The sequence below is a fragment of the Lipotes vexillifer genome, unplaced genomic scaffold, assembly GCF_000442215.2.
Source record: "Lipotes vexillifer unplaced genomic scaffold, Lipotes_vexillifer_v1.1 scaffold729, whole genome shotgun sequence".
NCBI lineage: Eukaryota > Metazoa > Chordata > Mammalia > Artiodactyla > Lipotidae > Lipotes > Lipotes vexillifer.
This window is the reverse complement of record NW_006780914.1, coordinates 201,281-223,915: the sequence shown is the minus strand read 5'-3', so window position 1 is coordinate 223,915 and position 22,635 is coordinate 201,281. Positions and strand designations below refer to the sequence as shown.

Here is a 22,635-nt window from a genome sequence, read left to right as displayed (position 1 = left end):
CTGTACAACTTAATCATCATATAGGGCTCTGTATCTATCACCACAGTGAACATATTGGACAGTTCCATCACTACCAGACCCCTTGGGTGGCACTTTTATAGCCATATATACCAGCTTCTTGTCCTGCTGTTTCTAATCCCTGACATCCATTAATATACTCCTAAAATTTTGTCATTTTGAAAATGTTTTATAAAGGGAACCGTTCACTATGTGACCTTTTAATTGGCCTTTTTAAAGTCAGCATGATTCTCTGGAGGTTCATCCAGCATGTATCAATAATTCATTCCATTTTATTGCTGAGTAGTATTCCACAGTACGTACGTACTGAAGTTTGTTTAATCACTCATCTCTTGTAGGACATTAAGCATGTGTTTAGATTTGGCTATTATGATTAAAGTTGCTATGGATATTTGTATAAAAGTTTTTGTGTGAATTTAGGTTATCATTTCTCTGTTAGAAAGGCCCAGGAATACAAATGCTGGGTTAGAAGTTAATTGTACATTTAACCTTATAAGAAATTGAGAAAGCGTTTTTCAGTGTGGCTGACCATTTTACATTACCTGCAGCAAAGTATGAGTGATCTAATGAGTGATTTCTTACTAGCATTTGGTGTTGTCATTATTTAAAAAAATTATCCTTCCTGATAGGTATATAGTGATGCCTTGTTGAGGTATTAATCTTTGTTGCCTTAATGGCTTATGAGATTGTGTATCTTCTCTGTATATCCTCTTTGGTGAAGTGTGTGTTTGTGTCTTTTGCTCATTTTCCAATTGGAGTTTTTTTAACTATTGAGTTTTGAGGATTCTTTATATATTTTTGATAGTAGTCCTTGTTTCCTTGTTGAAGATTTGGTTTGCAATTATTTTTTCCCAGTCTGAAACTTGACTGTCTTTTCATCTTCTTCACAGGGCTTTCACAAGGGCAAAAGTGTTTACTTTTGATGAGGTCTAATTTATCATGTTTTCCTTTCACGGACTATGCTTTTGGTATCTAAGAACTCTTTGATGAGCCCTAGGTCCTGAGGATTTTCACCCCCAATTTTTTTCTAACAGTTTTATAGTTCTGTGTGTTCCTTTAAACATAGACAACCTTGTTTTAAATTTATATTGAAAAGTACATACCCTAGAATATCTAAAATAATCATTGCCAAGAAGAATAAAGAAGAAATAATCAATTTGACATTTCTTCTGTATCACATCTCTTTTTCTGATTCTCTTCTTCTGTCTTCCTCTTCTACCTTTAAGGGTTTGTGATTACAATCTTTGGGACTGCATTGGGCCCACTTGGATAATTCAAGATAATCTCTCTATTTTAAGGGCAGCTGATTAGCAACCTTAATTCCATTTGAGATCTTAATTATCCTTTGCCATTTCAGGTAACATAATCCAGAGATTAGGGCACGGACATATTTGGGGAGGTCTACCACAATTATAATATGCATATGTGAGTTTTCACAGTTTACTGGTATCAACATTTACCACGTCAAGTGAAATGTGGGAACTTCACTTCCATTTAGGTTATTTTACATTCTCCACTTTTATATATCATTGTCTTGAGTATCAGATCATGTGATAATTTTTATTTCAAGTATCAAATATGATGTATAAATTCACAAGGATAAGGATAATTTATTGTACATAGCCATATTTCTTCTCTTCCCATTATTACCTTTTTGTTTCTGATACTCCAAGATTATTTCATCAATTACTCTGTGTTCCTCCTTACAATATTTAAGAATGGGTCTGTTAAAGAGAAATCCTTTAAGTTTTTCTTTGTCTGAGAATGTCTTTATTCTTTCTTCTCAAAGGATAGTTTTTCTGGGTATAAGATTTAGAGTTGAGTTCCTTCTTTTAGCACTTGAAAAATGCTGTGTCACTTCCTTTTGGCTTCTGTGGTTTCACATGAGAAATCCATTGTAACTCAATTTGTTGTTCTCCTGTAGATAACATATCATTTCTCTTTGGCTGCTTTCAAGAGATTTTTCTTTGTTTCTAGTTTTCTGAAGTTTAATTATAATTCTTTTGTTATACTCCCACAGGTCCCTGAGGTTCTGTCCATTTTTTTTCTCAGTCTGTTTTCTCTCTGTTTTCAGGTTGAGTTTCAGGCAGATCGATCTGTTCTCCAGTTCACTGATTTCTATCCTCTTTCATTTCCACTCTGCTATTGAGACTGTCCAGTGAGTTCTGTATCCATTATGGTATTTGTCACTTATGTAATGTCTACTTTTATTTTCTTTTATAGCTTCTATTTCTTGGCTGAGATTTTACTATACCTTCATTTTTTTTCAAGAGACTCTGACTTTGAAGGATTTTTATGACAGTTCCTTTAAAATCCTTGTCAGATAACCCCAGCCTCTGATTCATTTCAGTGCTGGCATTAGTCGACTGTCTTTTCTCACCAGAGTTGTGATTTTCTTTGTTCTTGGTATAATGGGTAATTTTCAATCACATCTTGGACATTTTCTCTATGTGACAATTTGAGTCCTGTTTAAAACTTCTATTTTAGCAGGAGTTACACTGTTTAAGTTTTGGCTTTATGTATCTTGAGGCTGTGAGTTTTAGCTACATAAAGCTTCAGGATTATCATATTTTCCTGGTGATTTGCTTTACTTTGCTCTTTATTTTTTCCTTCATAAATAAAAATGCATTATTTTTTGCCTCACAGACTATTTTATCAGATTTTATCACAACAACAGTTTGTCTCATAGAGCCTTTGAACCTTGTGTCTTCTTTTCTATCCTCAATATTATATTCAGTAGTATTTTATTTCACTTAACAATAAACAATTATTATGAATATTATCATTAATCAAATGCTCACTTATATTTACCAATTTCAGTTTTCTACATTTTATCTTGTCCTTTCCTCCCTTCCCAACTCCTTCCTTTGGGATTTAATTTCTATCTTGCTAAAACAGATCCTTAATGACTTTTCACTAAGTAATGTCTCTCAGTTTGTTTGTTTGTTTCCTTGAAAATGTCCTTATCTTTTTCTTACTCTGGAATGTAAATTTAGTCCCGAATAGAATTCTACATTGAGAGTTTTTTCATTGAATACTTTGAAGATATTAATTCTCTCATTGTAAGATAATTTTCTTTTCATTTATTAGCAGTCTCATTGTTCCCTGCAGATAATCTATATTTTTCTTCTGGTTAAACTTATGTATGTATATATGTATTTATTTATCCATCTATTAATTTATGCATGATTTGTTGTTATTTTCTAGTCTCAGCGGTCAGTTCAAGTCTCTATTAAAGAAAAAAATATTTGTGTTATTTCACAGTAAAGATTCATGTCACATTTTAACAGAAAACTCTCATCAGTCTGCTCTTCTTCAAAATTCTCCCTTCAGAACAAGCTGGATTTTGTTTTTTCCAGAATTTAGCTACCATAATACTGGAGGATTTTTCATGTAAATTTTTGGAGGTCCTTAACCAATGGGGACTTGTAAATTTAAATTCTGTGTTACCTGGAGTTTTATTTAGTCTTAAGGAATTTATTTTTCCACTTAAGACCCATACACAACCAGTAGGAAGAATTTTTCAAGTTTCTCTTTCAATGACAAAGCAGAGAGCTAAGGTCCGTGACTGTGCAATGTTTTTCACTGTAGCTCCATCACTTAGTGTTGTCTCCTGCTGTAGCATGGAAATTGACACTTCATCCTTTGTCTCCATGCTACACCCAGTTCTCAAGTCCCACGCAGATCCAGGGCTTCAGTTCTTCTTAAGCCTTGACTTTAATTTCTCTTCATTGCTGTCTCCTGATATTTTCTCTTCCTTCATCTGAGCTTGGCCATGTTTTCGATTTACACCCAGAATTTCTATACACTTGTAGCAGGAGGCAGGCTTATTATGTAACATCTCAATATATCACACTGCCAGGAATCATCTGAGCACGTATGAGCACCCACTTTTTTGGGTGAGGGAACCAAAGTATTTTATCTAAAGCTGGGAAGTCACTTCAAAGTAAGAAGTGTTCCTTTATGTCTTTTGTGTTAGCAATTGATGAGGGTCAATTATAAATCCATTACCTTATTTGAGGTAGTACTAAGCATCTGGCATAGGCAAGAAGTTACTCTGGGCTGTTTAGTAGCAACATTTAACAGCTAGCATGCACAATTTTAGTACATATGTATTTCACAAGAAAAGTTCATCTATCCCATGTTCTGTTTATATACATTGTCTTCCAAGAGTTTTGCACAATACTGGGAAAATTCATGGAGAGTAAGAACTTTCTGTGTACACCAGACAATATCGGGTATAGGGATGAGTTCAGCATCTTTGCCTCTGAAAGATATATTAATTTTTTTGTATGGGCATTTTGAAAAAAGAACTACTATGAGCTCACTCTATATAGGACTGTCTAATTTTACAGTCATTCCAAAACAACCAGTGAAATTGGGAATTATATTTGTCAAGCAAATTTAGCTAGGACTATTAATCAGATAATTAAGGAACCTTATCATATTTACCTTAGATGTGCTATTGATAGAGAAAAATTGTTTATTTGACCTAAATTCTGATATTTTTCGATTTGCAGACAAGTTAGTATTTACTAATTATTTGACCAACTTTTCACCATACCCATGACTGTCTGGCAAGCTTTTATTCCTCATTTTCAAGACCAGTTAAAAATTAACAAAAGGGGGCTTCCCTGGTGGCGCAGTGGTTGAGAGTCCGCCTGCCGATGCAAGGGACACGGGTTCGTGCCCCGGTCCGGGAAGATCCCACATGCTGCAGAGTGGCTGGGCCCATGAGCCATGGCCGCTGAGCCTGTGTGTCTGGAGCCTGTGCTCCGCAACGGGAGAGGCCACAGCAGTGAGAGGCCTGCGTACCGCAAAAAAAAAAAAAAAAAATTAACAAGAGGGAATTTCCCTGGTAGTCCAGTGGCTAAGACTACGTGCTCCCAATGCAGGGGGCCTGGTTTGATCCCTGGTCAAGGAACTAAGAGTTCGCAACTAAGAGTTCCCATGCCACAACTAAAGATCCTGCAGGCCACATGCCACAACCAAGACCCGGAGCGGCCGAATAAATAAATATTAAAAAAAGATTAACAATAGGTAAAATATATTACGTATGTACCAAATGAGTGCCTCTCAATATTTTTGCAGATATTATATATACCTAGATTACATAAATATATATTTACATGCATATCTCCACCAAACCAAAGTTAAAAAATAACATGAATTGCATTCCATATTTTTGTTTTGTAGCCTATTATTTTGTTCTCAGTATAATTGTTCTGGATAAAACGATGAAGGATGGCTGTATTACATTTAAATTATTAAACCAACTTGGAATGGTTGAAGAGCCAAGGCTCTATGAGTAAGTAGAATTTAGTATCTTTTTGTTTTGTAAAATATGTTTTCTCGAGCTTTTGGAGGATAATCTAAATAGTATAAATTTTCTATGCAGTGAGTTTTAAACTGTTAAATATTAAATGGATCTCCGGTGTCATATTCTAATTCATTCATTCTATGGAGGGAGATGCCGAATATGAAAGAAACTAAATAACTTGTTCATGTGATACATCTAGCTACTACAAGAGTTAGAAGAAGAGAAGAAACTTTCCACCTAATTTTGAACACTGGTAGAATGCATTGTGATAACTAATAATATCACCCCATAATATTTTATTACTTTAAATTGCTTAGAATTGTGTATATATGTATATACCCATGCACACATATACGTATGATTCATCACTTATTCTTATCAGACACATGCTTTGTTAGCTTCTGAATTCACTTATTCAATGAGTGTTATTCAGAACCAACCAAACGTATTCAGGCATTTCACCAAATGATGGTGATCCAAACTGAAATAGCAATGTTACCATGCTCAAGGAGGTCACAGAATCCTGGAGGAGACTAATGCATAATTACAGCTCTGAGTAATAAGTTTTATAGTAGCAGAACACTTATGTGCTATGGGAGTACAGAGGAAGAAGCAAGGAAGCATTTGAAAGGGTGGTATTGCAGTCAGGGAATGGGAGATGGTGCTTTCAAAGGCATGGATAGGAAAGTACGTGAGTTCATTAATAGCACAGATTGCAGTCCTAGAGCAGTTGTTTCAAACTTGTTCAGAAGGCAAACAAACTGTGAGTCTTGCTTTCCTTTACAAGAATCATGTTCTATGCAGAACACCATGAAATATTGATGCATTTTTATTCAAACACTTGATTAGTGCATTATTCATGAACAATGTAAAATATAAAACCCATATGCATGGTAAATCTACCCATCTAAGCCTGGCCAATGGCTTTCTTGTTTTTCTATTAGTAATTCTTTGCTAATAAATTTATACATGCTTTAGGATTTTAACCCTTTTAGATGCCAGGGAAGTCAGAGACTTTTTTTTTTTTTTTTTCCTGGTACGCGGGCCTCTCACCACCGCAGCCTTTCCCGTTGCGGAGCACAGTCTCCGGACGCGCAGACTCAGCAGCCATGGCTCACAGGCCCAGCTGCTCTGTGGCATGTGGAATCCTCCCGGACTGGGGCACGAACCGGCGTCCCCTGCATTGGCAGGCGGACTCCCAAACACTGCGCCACCAGGGAAGCCCAATCAGAGACTTTTAAATGATCTTTTATTTCCCTTTTCAAAATTAGAAAAGGAATTTTTTTTGCTGTAGAAAATGTGTTATACAGTAGAAAGTGAGAATAACCTATAATTACATTGTCCAGGGATATTCACATTTACTATTTGGTTTATAAACATTCCTCTTTTTCTTCCTCCCCCTCCTCTTCCTTCTCCTTCTCTTCCACCTTCATCTCTTCCTTTTCCTCCTCTTTCTTCTTCTTCTACATGTCTCATCAGACAGGGCTTAGCTGGGGGCAGAGGCTTGGTGGAGCACACAATTGGTATTTGGAACCAGTGGAACAGATGTGAGTTTTGGGGGGAAGACAACATGTTTCTATCTGGATATGTTGACTCTGAAGTATCTCTGAGAAATCTAGATAAGCTCTTGGACAGAAATTAGAGATATGAACAATGACATTATATTCTGTGAAAGAGGAGGCAGTCACTCTGCCACAGGGAGCAGGGATGGGTTTTGAGGGGAGTGATAACAACCTTTTCTGGATCTAGAGGCTGTGGGAGAATCAAAAGTAGAAGAGAGCAGGGACAAATATAAGATGGCAGAAGTGCTGGGTGTCCCACTGGTTGCTTTTCAGCTATTCTATGTGTGATAGTTGCCTTTGCTCAAGTCAGTCATTGTTGCCTCAAAGGAAGAAATTAGTTCAACAGATTTTTTTTTCAGTTTCCTTTCCTCTTCTTTTTCTTTCCCTTTCCTTCTCTTCTCTCCTTCCTTCATCCCCTTCCTTCCTTCTTCCCTTTGTATCTTCCACCCATCCTCCATCCCTTCCCCCTTCCCTTTCTTTCCTCCTCCTCCTCTTTCTTACCTTTCTCCTCCTCATACTCCTTTGCTGTTTCCTTTGGAGTCAGGCAGACCCATGAAGTGATAAAGTGGCATAGAACAACAAAGGATCACTATCTGAGGGCTCAGTCTATTCAAAGAACGGTGATAGTTGTTCAGGGGCCTATAAAAAGAAGCAAAATGTGACTTCTCTAATCTTAGTAATATGTACAATCTAGATACCAAGTCGGAAAGACAAGATGTCCCACTTTTTCTCAGAAAAGTTTTCCCCAGCTATTTGAGTATGGGGATATATATGTATTATTTTTATTTTATTTTATTTTTAATTACTGTTTAAATTATTTTAATTAATACTTTACCACATATTTTATTGTTTGGCCTTTTCCCTGTAATATTGGTATTTCTATCTAATGTTTATAAGATTGTATTGATTTTGAAGTTGTATTACATTTTGAATTACTAATATGATGAGATATGAAATTTTCTGTTTAGGAAGAACAGATTATTTTATAAACTTCAAGAATTCAAGATTCTTGCTCAGTTTTTAAATGATGTTGTAAATATTTCAGCCATTAGTTTGGCATATTTTCAGAGCTCAAATCAGCAATGTTCCACATGCAAATACACTATTCAGCGTCTCAAGTTAAAATCACTTACGTATCCAGAAAGGTAAGAAAACTAAATTTTGATTTCAATGTTATCTTTTAAACTTGAAAATATTGCTTTGTTAAGGAGTGGTTTAAAAATTCATGTATTTGAATATCTGTTTATTGTATATTTTAGATTGTATTTTATATAAATGTTGGAATATCTAAAAGATACAAAAACTTTTTTTGGCTTAGATGAGATTTATTTTGGAATCACATTACCCAAGCAAAGAAAAAACACAATCATTTCACGAGACACAATAAACATGAAAAAAGTGAGACAAGTGTCTGCCTTAGAACTTTATCAGTCATTTCAATGGGTTTCTGGATTGCTAGAAATCTCTCTTCTTTGGTTGACTGCAACAATTTATCTTTATCTCTGTTTATGTTCCTGTATTTATATACTTGATTTCCCAATTACCTTTTTGTGAATGTTGAACACAGTAAATAAGAATTTCTGGAGAATAAAAATAATAAGTGGTGAGCATGTGCATTTAGATGAGGTCTACTTCAACAAAGGAGAACTGGGAAAATTCTTTGAAGTATGTTATTTTGTAAACTTTTGGTATGAGAATATTTAGTTATTCAAAAGTCAATGAGTGGGGACTTCCCTGGTGGCACAGTGGTTAAGAGTCCACCTGCCAATGCAGGGGACACAGGGTTCGAGCCCAGTCCAGGAGGATCCCACATGCCACGGAGCAACTAAGCCCATGCACTACAGCTACTGAGCCCGAGCAACGCAACTACTGAAGCCCACAGGCCTAGAGCCTGTGCTCTGCAACAAGAGAAGCCACCACAATGAGAAGCCTGCACACCACAACGAAGAGTAGACCCAGCTCACCACAACTAGAGAAAGCCCGCACACAGCAACGAAGATCCAGCACAGCCAAAAAATAAATAAATTTATAAAAAAAAAAACAAAAAAACAGTCAATGAGTGAAATGTCATTGTAACGGAGAGATAACTTACACTATCATATTCCCCTAGTCTCCTCCATTAATACCTGTCTGAGCCTCAGTATGCTGAGTATGAATAAAGAAGTGTAGTTGTTATAGTTTTACATGCTCTGTTTCTGGCACTTAAATGTAAAGGATTTATATTGTTCTGGAAAATAGTCTTCTCCCTGTATATCATAAATGGAAAGAGAAACAAAAGAGTTTCTTCCTCAGTCTAGAAGAAGCATATGCTGTAAGTCTTGGCCAGGCATTAGCTAGAATCTTTGTATATAAAACAGCACATGAGCTCACTATGAGAAAGAGAAATTTAGTTCCATACATCTGTACAGTAAAAGGAACCAAGAATAATGTATATATGGGCAAGTGCCAGAGCTAGATACTCATCTCTCATTGTTCAAGCAGAGGTGAACAGGAAAAACACAACAAAATGGTGCCTAATTCAGCATCAGCAACATAAGAAAGATCCAACAATCAAGATTTAGAAATAAGGTTGACTTTTTAAAAGATTTATTACAGGAAATTTCACAAATAATTGCTTGGTGTTCTCAATAATATTTAAGGAAACAGTAATCCGTGAAGGAACAAGTGAAGAGCAAGATGATCAAGCAACTGACCGTGATTAAATGGAACTGACAGAGTTAAGAAACGAAGGTCAACATCAAATTTAGTGTCAACATTAAAAACAAGAAAGAGTAGAATTATAATGTAGAAAACTCATTTTTAATAACCTACAGAATAAGGTAATATAATAGAGAAGATTGAGGAATAAGTTTTTGCAAAAATAATTAAAATGCAAAAATGTAGATACCTAGTATTGCTGAAGAGGAGACACAACAGAAGAAGTAACTACAGATCTGATGAAAGGAATCCCTCCTCAACTGAAGAACATACAGATCTCAAATTGATAGAATGAACTAAGCACTAGGAAACTAAAAGAGAGCAACATTTAGAGCCACTCATATATTTTATTTTTAAGATTGAGTGATAAGTATAGAATTCTGCAAGTATTCAAAGACTTCTCATGGAATGGAAGATTTAATGCTGTAGCAATGGCAATTCTTATTAAAATCACCTGTAAGTTTAACATGACTCCCATCAAAATCTCCAGAAAAGATGGCTTAGCTCTTCCTAATTAACTTGGAATAACAAATTATTGAGATGAGCCAAGAAAATTTGAATCATGAGAGTCGTGTTTATAACTTTAACTATGAAACAGAAAAGCAAATTCCAAAACAGCAATAATTTTAAAAATTTGATACTGGCAGAAGAATATATATGCATTTAAGGGAGTAAAAGGAAAACTCCAAAACGTAATTTTGTAGATGATGTGAATAACCTTTCAAGTAATGACACAAGAATAAATGACAACTGAAAAAGAGTTTAATGTCTTAATTATAACATATTCAAAATTAGTTATAGATATAGTAACATATTAAATATAAAACAGTAAGGAGAAAACATAGGCAAATGTTTATGTATGCAGAATAATGAAAGCCAAGACAGAGAAACTAAATGGAAAATATTAATCAATTTGCCTCCATACAAATTAAAAAAATAAAATCTGTATGTCACAAACATTAACAAAAAGAAAATAAAACTTTTATAATGTGTGGGATACAGAATGGCTTTAAATTATTTATATATTAATACATTTTATAAAAATACAGAAAGACACATCTCAGTTAAGACATAGAGAAATACCTTTTTAGTTGCCTTAGTCGAAAAACCTGGGTTCAGCACAGACGTCTTTTTCTGTCACACTCCACATCCAATCATAAAAACTTTTGCCCCTACCTTCTAAACATATCCAGTATTTAACCACAGTCTCAATAAAAGCCAAAGCCCTCACAATGGTTAACAAATCCCACCTGACTCGGGGGCAACACCTCCACTATCCCATACCTCTTTGACCTCAGCTCTTCCTTCACTGAACTGGGTCTTTAGATCCAGCATTGCAGGCCTCCTTGCTGTTCCCTGAACAGACCAGACAGGATCTTTCTTAGAACCTTTGCACTGGCTGTTTCCTCTGCCTGAAAATTTCCTTCCCTAGAAGGCTAACTTTCTCTTCAAGATTTTGCTCAGATGTCATTTTTTCAATATAGCAATCCTACCACTCCTGATCTCCCTGACCTTGCTCAAGTTTTGTTTGTTTTGTTTTTCCTCATAGGACTTATAGGTAGTATACTACATACTTATTTATTATGTTTGCTGTTTACTGGTTGTCTCTCCCCATGTAGAATTTAAGTTCCTTGAGGACATTGATTTTATCCATTTTGTTCACACAAGTACTTCAACTGTGCCTGGTACAAAATAGACACTAAGTGAACAGTTGAATGAAGAACCACAGAAATAAATAAATTGACAAAGAGCAGTTTAAAAAATTAAAGGAATAAATGGCTAATAGTCATATTTTAAAATTTGTAACCCCAATAGTATTCAAATAAATTAAAATTAAGGCAATGAGATATATCTCTTCCCAAGTTGGAAAAAGAAAAATATCTGTTGTTGCTGAAGTTATACAGAAATTTCCACTGTGTTTCACTGCCGGTAGGTGTGTAAACTTATAAGCACATTCTGGAAAGAATTTAGCAAAATATGTCAAGAATCCTCAAATGTTAATACTTCTAGCCTGTTATTTCTTCTTCTAGAACTTATACTTCAGAGACTAGGTAGCTAAGGGTAATGTTCAGAGTGCCTGAGTTTTCACTTTAGTTCAGTTCCTTGCTAGTTCTGTGATGTTGTCAAATTGATTCATCTTTCTGTGTCTCAGTTTTTTAATCTGTAAAATGAGCGTAGTGATAATCAACTTCACTACTAAGGTTAAATATTGTAACATTTATAAAGGATATAAAATATTGTCTGACATAGAATAAGGGTTACACAAATGTTTGTGAAATAGATACAATATCAGAAATGCACATAAATATTTGTATAGAAGAGAACTCTTCACAGTCTGATTTATAATGCTGAAAATTAGAAATAAATTAACTGCTCAACAATGAGGCACTTGACAAATTTATTATGGAATATCCACAATATGAAATGTTAGGCAATCATTAAAATGGCAAAATTACCATAACATAATGGTTAATGACTCATTTTTAATATAACAAAAATATATGTATGCCATAATTAGAAAAAACAATGAAATTATTTCCTCTTATAAAGGGACCTTGATAAATTAAATTTATACTGATACTAAGTGAAGGACTTTCTTAAGAAGTTGTAATTTGCTGTATACTTTAACAATTATTGCTCTTCTTGGTTACTATGTAGAAAAATTAGCATATACTAAAAACTGTTGTGTTTACAAAAAGTGAAATTGTTGAATATTTTAATATTTAAACAAGAAATTGTTTTTGGATTTTGAAGTTGATGATGTGATTTTAAAATTATTTCCATATCTACCTCTTGAATTTTTAAAACTTATAGACTCCTTAAAAACAAAGAGGCAAATAATAGTTTGTGGTAATTATTAGAATTGAGATCTTTGGTTCCTCCAAAAAATCACTGAGGATTTTATATTTTATCTTCAATAAGTAGTTATCTGATTTATAGCTCAAAAAAGAATAGATAGTGACTTCCCTGGTGGTGCAGTGGTTAAGAATCCGCCTGCCAATGCAGGGGACATAGGTTCAATCCTTGGTCCAGGAAGATCCCACATGCCATGGAGCAACTAAGCCCATGTACCACAACTACTGAGCCTGTGCTCTACAACCCACAAACCACAATTACTGAGCCCATGTGCCACAACTACTGAAGCCCACATGCCTAGAGCCCATGCTCCGCAACAAGAGAAGCCACCGCAATGAGAAGCCCGCACACTGCAATGAACAGTAGCCCCCCCATTGCTGCAACTGGAGAAAGCCCGCATGCAGCAATGAAGATGCAACACAGCCAAAAAAATAAATAAAAATAAATAAATTAATTAAAAAGTAGATTAAATATTGCCATTTGGGTTTTCTTCATTGTATGCCAGTTTAGGAATAAAATAGATATCAGTAATCACTAGAGGGATGTAAGTCAGAAGCACTTCACACCTATTAGAATGGCTATCATCAAAGAGACAAGAGATAAGTGTTGGCTAGGATGTAGAGGAAAGGAAACACTTGTGAACCGTTGGTAGGAATGTAAATTGTTGCAGCCACTATGGAAAACAGTATGGAGGTTCCTCAAAAAATTAAAAATAAAACTACCATATGATTCAGCAGTTCTACCTTCTGGGTATATATCCAAAGGAAATGAGAACAGGATATTGAAGATTGAAGAGATATCTGTACTCCCAGCTTTATTGCAGCATTATTCACAATAGCCAGGATATGGAAACCACCTAAGTATCCATCAAAGGATGAATGGATCAAGAAGATGTGGAGGAGCTTCAAGATGGTGGAAGAGTAAGAAGTGTAGATCACCTTCCTCCCTACAAACACATCAGAAATACATCTACATGTGGAACAACTCCTACAGAACACCTACTGAACGCTGGCAGAAGAACTCAGACCTCCCAAAAGGCAAGAAAGGCCCCACGTACCTGGGTAGGGCAAGAGAAAAAACAGAGACAAAAGAACAGGGACAGGTCCTGCACCAGTGGGAGGGAGCCGTGAAGGAGGAAAGGTTTCCACACACTAGGAAGCCCCTTCGCGGGCAGAGATTGCGGGAGGCGGAGCGGGGAGCTTCGGAGCCGCGGAGGACAGCACAGCAACAGGGGTGCGGAGGGCAAAGCGGAAAGATTCCCGCACAGAGGATCGGTGCCGACCGGCACTCACCAGCCTGAGAGGCTTGTCTGCTCACCCGCCGGGGCGGTGAGCAGGGGCTGGGAGCTGAGGCTTGGGCTTCAGTCGGAGGCAGGGAGGGGACTGGGGTTGCCAGCGTGAACATAGCCTGAAGGGGCTAGTGTGCCACAGCTAGCTGGGAGGGAGCCCGGGAGAAAATCTGGACCTGCCTAAGAGGCAAGAGACCATGGTTTTGGCGTGCGCCAGGAGAGGGGATTCAGAGCATCACCTAAACGAGCTCCAGAGACAGGCGCAAGCTGCGGCTATCACCATGGACCCCAAAGACAGGCATGAGACACTAAGGCTGCTGCTGCCGCCACCAAGAAGCCTGTGTGCAAGCACAGGTCACTCTCAACACCTCCCCTCCCAGGAGCCTGTGCAGCCCACCACTGCCAGGTTCCCATGATCCAGGGACAACTTCCCCGGGAGAACACACGGCGCACCTCAGGCTGTTGTAATGTCACGTTGGGCTCTGCCGCCGCAGGCTCGCCCAGCTCTCCATACCCCTCCCTCCCCACCGGCCTGAGTGAGTCAGAGAACCTAATCAGCTGCTCCTTCAATCCCATCCTGTCTGGGTGGGGAAAAGACGCCCTCAGGCAACCTACATGCAAATGCATGAACCGCAGGATCTGTGCGAACAAAGAAGAGAAAGGAAAATCTCTCCCATCAGCCTCAGAAGCAGCGGATTAAATCTCCACTATCAACTTGATGTACCCTGCATCTGTGGAATACCTGAATAGAAAACGAATCATCCCAAGTTGAGGCGGTGGACTTTGGGAGCAACGATTTTTTTTTTTTTTTTTCTTTTTTCCTCTTTTTGTGAGTGTGTATGTGTATGCTTCTGTGTGTGATTTTGTCAGTATAGCTTTGCTTTTACCATTTGTCCTAGGGTTCTGTCTGTCCATTTTGTTTTGTTTTTTTTAGAATAGTTTTTAGCGCTTGTTATCATTGGTGGATTTGTTTTTTGGTTTGGTTGCTCTCCTTTCTTTCCTTTATTTTTAATAACTATATTTTATTACAATAACTTTATTGTATTTTTAAATTTTTTTCTTACTTTCTTTTTTCTCCCTTTTATTCTGAGCCATGGGGATGACAGGGTCTTGGTGTTCTGGCTGGGCGTCAGGCCTGTGCCTCTGAGGTGGGAGAGCTGAGTTCAGGACAATGGTCCACAAGAGACCTCCCAGCTCCACATAATATTAAATGGTGAAAATCTCTCAGAGATCTCCATATCAACACCAAGACCCAGCTCCACTCAATGACCAGCAAGCTACAATGCTGGACACCCTATGCCAAACAACTAGCAAGACAGGAACACAACCCCATCCATTAGCAGAGAGGCTGCCTAAAATCATAATAAGGTCACAGACACCCCAAAACACACCACCAGATGTGGACCTGCCCACCAGAAAGACAAGATCCAGCCTCATCCACCAGAACACAGGCACTAATCCCCTCCACCAGGAAGCCTACACAACCCACTGAACAAACCTTAGACACTGGGGGCAGACACCAAAAACAATGGGAACTACGAACTAGCAGCCTGCAAAAAGGAGACCCTAAACACAGTAAGTTAAGCAAAATGAGAAGACAGAGAAACACACAGCAGATGAAGGAGCAAGGTAAAAACCCAAAAGACCAAACAAATGAAGAGGAAACACACAGTCTACCTGCAAAAGAATTCAGAATAGTGATAGTAAACATGATCCAAAATCTTGGAAATAGAAGGGAGAAAATACAAGAAACGTTTAACAAGGACGTAGAAGTAATAAAGAGCAAACAAACAGTGATGAACAACACAGTAAATGAAATTTAAAAGACTCTAGAAGAAATCAGCAGCAGAATAACTGAGGCAGAAGAACAGATAAGTGACCTGGAAGATAAAATAGTGGAAATAACTACTGCAAAGCAGAATAAAGAAAAAAGAATGAAAAGAATGGAGGACAGTCTCAGAGACCTCTGGGACAACATTAAACTCACCAACATTCGAACTATAGGGGTTCCAGAAGAAGAAGAGTAAAAGAAAGCGTCTGAGAAAATATTTGAGAGATTATAGTTGAAAACTTACCTCATATGGGAAAGGAAACAGTCAATCAAGTCCAGGAAGCGCAGAGAGTCCCATACAGGATAAATCTAAAGAGAACCACACCAAGACACATATTAAGCAAACTACCAAAAATTAAACACAAAGAAAAAACATTAAAAGCAGCAAGGAAAAAGCAACAAATTACATACAAGGGAATCCCCATAAGGTTAACAGCTGATCTTTCGGCAGAAACTTTGCAAGCCAGAAGGGAGTGGCAGGACATATTTAAAGTGATGAAAGGGAGGAACCTACAACCAAGATTACTCTACCCAGCAAGGATCTCATTCAGATTCGAGGAGCAATTAAAACCTTTACAGATAAGCAAAAGCTAAAAGAATTCAGCACAACCAAACCAGCTTTACAACAAATGCTAAAGGAACTTCTCTAGCCAGGAAACACAAGAGAAGGAAAATACCTACAATAACAAACCCAAAACAATTAAGAAAATGGTAATAGGAACATACATATCGATAATTACCTTAAATGGAAATGGATTAAATGCTCCAACCAAAAGACACAGACTGGCTGAATGGATACAAAAACAAGACCTGTATATATGCTGTCTACAAGAGGCCCACTTCAGACCTAGGGACACATACAGACTGAAAGTGAGGGGATGGACAAAAAATATTCCATGCAAATGGAAATCAGAAGAAAGCTGGAGTAGCAATTCTCATGTCAGACAAAATAGACTTCAAAATATACACTATTACAAGAGACAAAGAAGGACACTACATAATGTCAAGGGATCAATCCAAGAAGAAGATATAACAATTGTAAATATCTATGCACCCAACATATGAGCACCTCAATAAATAAGGCAAATGCTAACAGCCATAAAAGGGGAAATCTATGGTAACACAATCATAGTAGGGGACTTTAACACCCCACTTTCACCAATGGACAGATCATCCAAAATGAAAATAAATAAGGAAACAAGTTTTAAATGATACATTAAACAAGATATCTTAATTGATATTTATAGGACATTCCATCCAAAAACAACAGAATACATTTTCTTCTCAAGTGCTCAAGGAACATTCTCCAGGACAGATCATATCTAGGGTCACAAATCAAGCCTTGGTAAATTTAAGAAAATTGAAATCATATCAAGTATCTTTTCTGACCATAACACTTTGAGACAAGGTATAAATTATAGGAACAATCTGTAAAACATACAAACACATGGAGGCTAAACAATACACGACTTAGCAACGAAGAGGTCCCTGAAGAAATCAAAGAGGAAATCAAAATATACCTAGAAACAAATGACAAAGAAAACACGACAACCCAAAACCTATGGGATGCAGCAAAAGCAGTTGTAAGAGGGAAGTTTATAGCAATACAATCCTACCTTAAGAAACAAGAAACATCTCAAATAAACAACCTAACCTTACACCTAAAGCAATTAGAGAAACAAGAACCAAAAAGACCCAAAGTTAGCAGAAGGAAAGAAATCATAAAGATCAGAGCAGAACTAAATGAAAAAGAAATGAAGGAAACAATAGCAAAGCTCATTTAAAATAAAAGCTGGTTTTTTGAGAAGATAAACAAAATTGATAAAGCATTTGCCAGACTCATCAAGAAAAAATGGAGAAGACTCAAATCAACAGAAATCGAAATGAAAAAGAAGTAACAACTGACACTGCAAAAATACAAAGGATCATGAGAGATTACTACAAGCAACTATATGCCCATAAAATGGACAACCTGGAAGAAATGGACAAATCCTTAGAAAAGCACAACCTTCCGAGACTGAACCAGGAAGAAATTGAAAATATGAAGAGACCAATCACAAGCACAGAAATTGAAACGGTGATTAAAAATCTTCCAACAAACAAAAGCCCAGGACCAGATGGCTTCACAGGAGAATTCTCTCAAACATTTAGATATGAGCTAACACCTATCCTTCTCAAACTCTTCCAGAATATAGCAGAGGGAGGAACACTCCCAAACGCATTGTACGAGGCCACCATCACCCTGATACCAAAACCAGACAAAGATGTCACAAAGAAAGAAAACTACAGACCAATATCACTGATGAACATAGATGCAAAAATCCTCAACAAAATACTAGCAAACAGAATCCAACAGCACATTAAAAGGATCATACATCATGATCAAGTAGGATTTACCCCAGGAATGCAAGGATTCTTCAATATATGCAAATCAATCACTGTGGTATACCATATTAATGAATTGAAGGATAAAAACCATATGATATTCTCAATAGATGCAGAAAAAGCTAACAAAATTCAACACCCATTTATGGTAAAAACTCTCCAGAAAGTAGGCATAGATGGAACCGACCTCAACATAAGAAAAGCCATATATGACAAACCCACAGCCAACATCATCCTCAATGGTAAAAAACTGAAACCATTTCAGTTCACTGAGATCAGGAACAAGAAAAGGTTGCCCACTCTCACCACTATTATTCAGCTTTGTTTTGGAAGTTTTAGCCACAGCAATCAGAGAAGAAAAAGAAATAAAAGGAATTCAAGTCGGAAAAGAGGAAGTAAAGCCGTCATTCTTTGCAGATGACATGATACTATACATAGAGAATCGTAAAAATGCTACCAGAAAACTACTAGAGCTAATCAATGAATTTGGTAAAGTAGCAGGGTGCAAAATTAATGCACAGAAATCTCTGGCATTCCTATACACTAAGGATGAAAAATCTGAAAGTGAAATTAAGGAAACACTCCCATTTACCATTGCAACAAAAAGAATAAAATACCTAGGAATAAACCTACCTAAGGAGACAAAAGACCTGTACGCAGAAAACTATAAGACACTGATGAAAGAAATTAAAGACGATACAAATAGATGGAGAGATATACCGTGTTCTTGGATTGGAAGAATCAACATTGTGAAAATGACTATACTACCCAAAGCAATTTACAGATTCAATGCAATCCCTATCAAACTACCACTGGCATTTTTCCAGAACTAGTACAAAAAATTTCTCAGTTTGTATGGAAACAGAAAAGACCCCAAATAGCCAAAGCAATCTTGAGAAAGAGAAACGGAGCTAGAGGCTCCGTGACTTCAGACAATACTACACAGTTATAGTAATCAAGACAGTATGGTACTGGCACAGAAACAGAAATATAGATCAACGGAACAGGATAGAAAGCCCAGAGATAAACCCACGTACAGATGGTCACCTTATTTTTGATAAAGAAGGCAAGAATATACAATGGAGAAAAGACAGCGTCTTCAATAAGGTGTGCTGCGAAAACTGGACAGCTACATATAAAAGAATGAAATTAGAACACTCCCTAACACCATATACAAAAATAAACTCAAAATGGATTAAAGACCTAAATGTAAGGCCAGACACTATAAAACTCTTAGAGGGAAACATAGGCAGAACACTCTATGACATAAATCACAGCAAGATCCTTTTTGACCCATATCCTAGAGAAATGAAATAAATACAGAAATAAACAAATGGGACCTAATGAAACTTAAAAACTTTTGCACATCGAAGGAAACCACAAACAAGACGAAAAGACAACCCTCAGAATGGGAGAAAATATTTGCAAATGAAGCAACTGACAAAGGATTCATGTCCAAAATTTACAAGCAGCTCATGCAGCTCAATATGAAAAAAACAACCCAATCCCCAAATGGGCAGAAGACCTAAATTTCTCCAAAGACATTTCTCCAAAGAAGGTATACAGATTGCCAACAAACACATGAAAGAATGCTCAACATCACTAATCATTAGAGAAATGCAAATCAAAACTACAATGAGATATCATCTCACACCAGTCAGAATGGCCATCATCAAAAAATCTACAAGCAATAAATGCTGGAGAGGGTGTGGAGAAAAGGGAACCCTCTTGCACTCTTGGTGGGAATGTCAATTGATACAGCCACTATGGAGAACAGTATGGAGGTTCCTTAAAAAACTAAAAATAGAACTACCATACAACCCAGCAATCCCACTACTGGGCATATACCCTGAGAAAACCATAATTCAAAAAGAGTCATCTACCACATCTTGCATTGCAGCTCTATTTACATTAGCCAGGACATGGAAGCAACCTAAGTGTCCATCGACAGATGAATGGGTAAAGAAGATATGGCACATATATACAATGGAATACTCAGCCATAAAACGAAACGAAATTGAGTTATTTGTAGTGATGTGGATGGACCTAGAGTCTGTCATACAGAGTGAAGTAAGTTAGAAAGAGAACAAATACCGTATGCTAACACATATATATGGAATCTAAAAGAAAAAAAATGGTCATGGAGAACCTAGGGGCATGACGGGAATAAAGATGCAGACCTAGTAGAGAATGGACTTGAGGACACAGGAAGGGGGAAGGGTAAGCTAGGATGAAGTGAGAGAGTGGCATGGACATATATACACTACCAAATGTAAAACCAATAGCTAGTGGGAAGCAACCGCATAGCACAGGGATATCAGCTCAGTGCTTTGTGACCACCTAGAGTGGTGGGATAGGGAGGGTGGGAGGCAGGGAGATGCAAAAGGGAAGAGATATAGGGATATATGTATATGTATAGCTGATTCACTTTGTTATAAAGCAGAAACTAACAACACCATTGTAAAGCAATTATACTCCAATAAAGATGTTAAAAAAAAAAAAGATGTGGAAGGGGTGTGTGTGTGTGTGTGTGTGTGTGTGTGTGTGTGTGTGTGTGTGTTTGTGTGATGGAATATTATTCAGCCACAGGGAAGAAGACATCCAGCAGTTTGTGACAACATGGATGAATCTTGGGCACACTATGCTAAGTGATATGTCAGACAGAGAAAGAGAAATACTTTATATCACATGTGGAAGCTAAAAAAGCTGAACTTATAGACACAGAAACTAGAATGGTGGTTAACTACAGCCTGGGAGGTGGAGGAAAAGAGATGTTGGTCAAAGAGTACAAGCTTCCAGTTATAAGATGAATAAGTTCTGGGGAACTAATGTACAGCTGAGTGATTATAGTTAACAGATACTGTATTATATACTTGAAAGTTGCTAATACAGTAGATCTTAAATGCTCTCACCACAAACTAAATGGTAATTATGTGATGTGATGTGATGTGATGCATGTGTTAGCTAACAGTATGATGGTAATAGGTACTATGATAGGTAACTATCATACCTACCTGATTCCAAGTTCACACCCCTCAGGGGAAAAAAATAAAGTTTTAAGGTCCCACTGCATCTCACTGATTTTGATTGGGCAAGTATATGTCTTTGAACCTCACACTGTGCTTGGGGAATTATATTCTTCTCCTTGGCCAGGGAAATAAGTTCTTTCAGTGTTTTATGCTTAACTCTGAGACACGATGGGATCAAGTTCATCCAAAGTTTATAGACTGAGAGTGGGGTAAAGAATGATGAGGGTAATATTACCCGAAAGGGATAGGTGCTTGGTGGCAAAAATAACAGACCACTACAGAGAGACTGAAAATATTTTGATAAGTCAGCAAAACATTAATTAAACATTGATTATCTGGCTTGTAATATATCTTACTAAACTTAAATATTGATTTAACTAAAAAATATAATTCTGACTGGCTGACACAATTAACTTGTGAATGAAAGCAATAAATGAATAGCTAAGCTAGAGCACTCAAATTCAGATCTTTCAGGGTCTGGATACTTCAAACAATTTGGGAGTAAGTTAGGTTTTTTAAATAGCTATGTTTATAGTTCTGCATGACTATAATGTAATATTTTGACTGACAAGACAATGTGAGATTAAACACTGAAGTAACTCCTCAAATAATTTACTCCAGTATCATGAGGGTTTATGTATAAATTTAGACGTTTGTTCTTTTTCAAATTAATTAAACATTTAAATCTATAATTTTGTAGCTTTGGCCTCTATGCTTTACTTACTTCATGGTAACTTCTTTTTTAATTTAGCATTTTGTTTCATTAACTAGTTTCAATATTCTTTTGAAAATATTGTACATGAAGCTTAGATTTAATGAGGGTAAGTATTTGGTTAAGAACAGCCAAAGAACTGTCTTTAGAGAGTAACCTCAGAAAACCAATTTACAGTTATACTATTTGTGCTGAAGTCAACACTTCATTTTTTGTCTTTTAAACTGCCCGGTTAGAAGGCCAAGGGTACTTTGGGAGAATGTGGGGATTGGAACGCTAGAATTGTGAAGGGCGTTTAAAGGTAACAATTTTGGCAAAACTGTTTTAACATTTTTACAAAGTTTGTTCACTCATTCTGAAGCCTGTCCCCCATCTTCACTCTCCACAGCCCATTTTCTCGAGGGTTCTCAAATGTTGCTCTAGGTCTATGTAATGTTGAGAGGTGACACAGATAAAGAATTCCAAACAATGTCAACAGTGTGAATAGCCACTGTGTGTTTCTATATGTAATGTAAACTATACCTCATATAAGAATAAGGTTTTAGGATGACTGGAAATGAGCTTCTTTTGTATACCATTAGAGTATTGAACAAAGTGGTTACTATACCTAAATACTTTTAGAAATTCAATATTTTATTTACCATATATAGGGACAAGACACTTTATTCATATTCTACTTCTAAAATTATTTATCTTAGATTAAAATTTTGTTGCAGTTATATAAATTTTTTTAAAATATTTGATAATTAAGATAAGTGATTTGGGCTTCCCTGGTGGCGCAGTGGTTGGGAGTCCGCCTGCCGATGCAGGGGACGCGGGTTCGTGCCCCGGTCCGGGAAGATCCCACGTGCCGTTGAGCGGCTGGGCCCGTGAGCCACGGCCGCCGAGCCTGCGCGTCCGGAGCCTGTGCTCCGCAACGGGAGAGGCCACAGCAGTG

The 22,635-nt window shown here is 37.0% G+C and overlaps 1 protein-coding gene across 1 annotated transcript in view; it reads left to right on the top strand.

The window, feature by feature from the left end:
- The window catches only part of LIPI (lipase I), a 57,591-nt gene that overhangs the window by 27,255 nt on the left and 7,701 nt on the right, over positions 1-22,635 (top strand). Inside the window, exons 8-9 of the mRNA XM_007454291.1 lie at positions 5,215-5,326; positions 7,869-8,045. Coding sequence (XP_007454353.1) covers positions 5,215-5,326; positions 7,869-8,045 — 289 coding nt within the window. The remainder of the gene's footprint in view (positions 1-5,214; positions 5,327-7,868; positions 8,046-22,635) is intronic.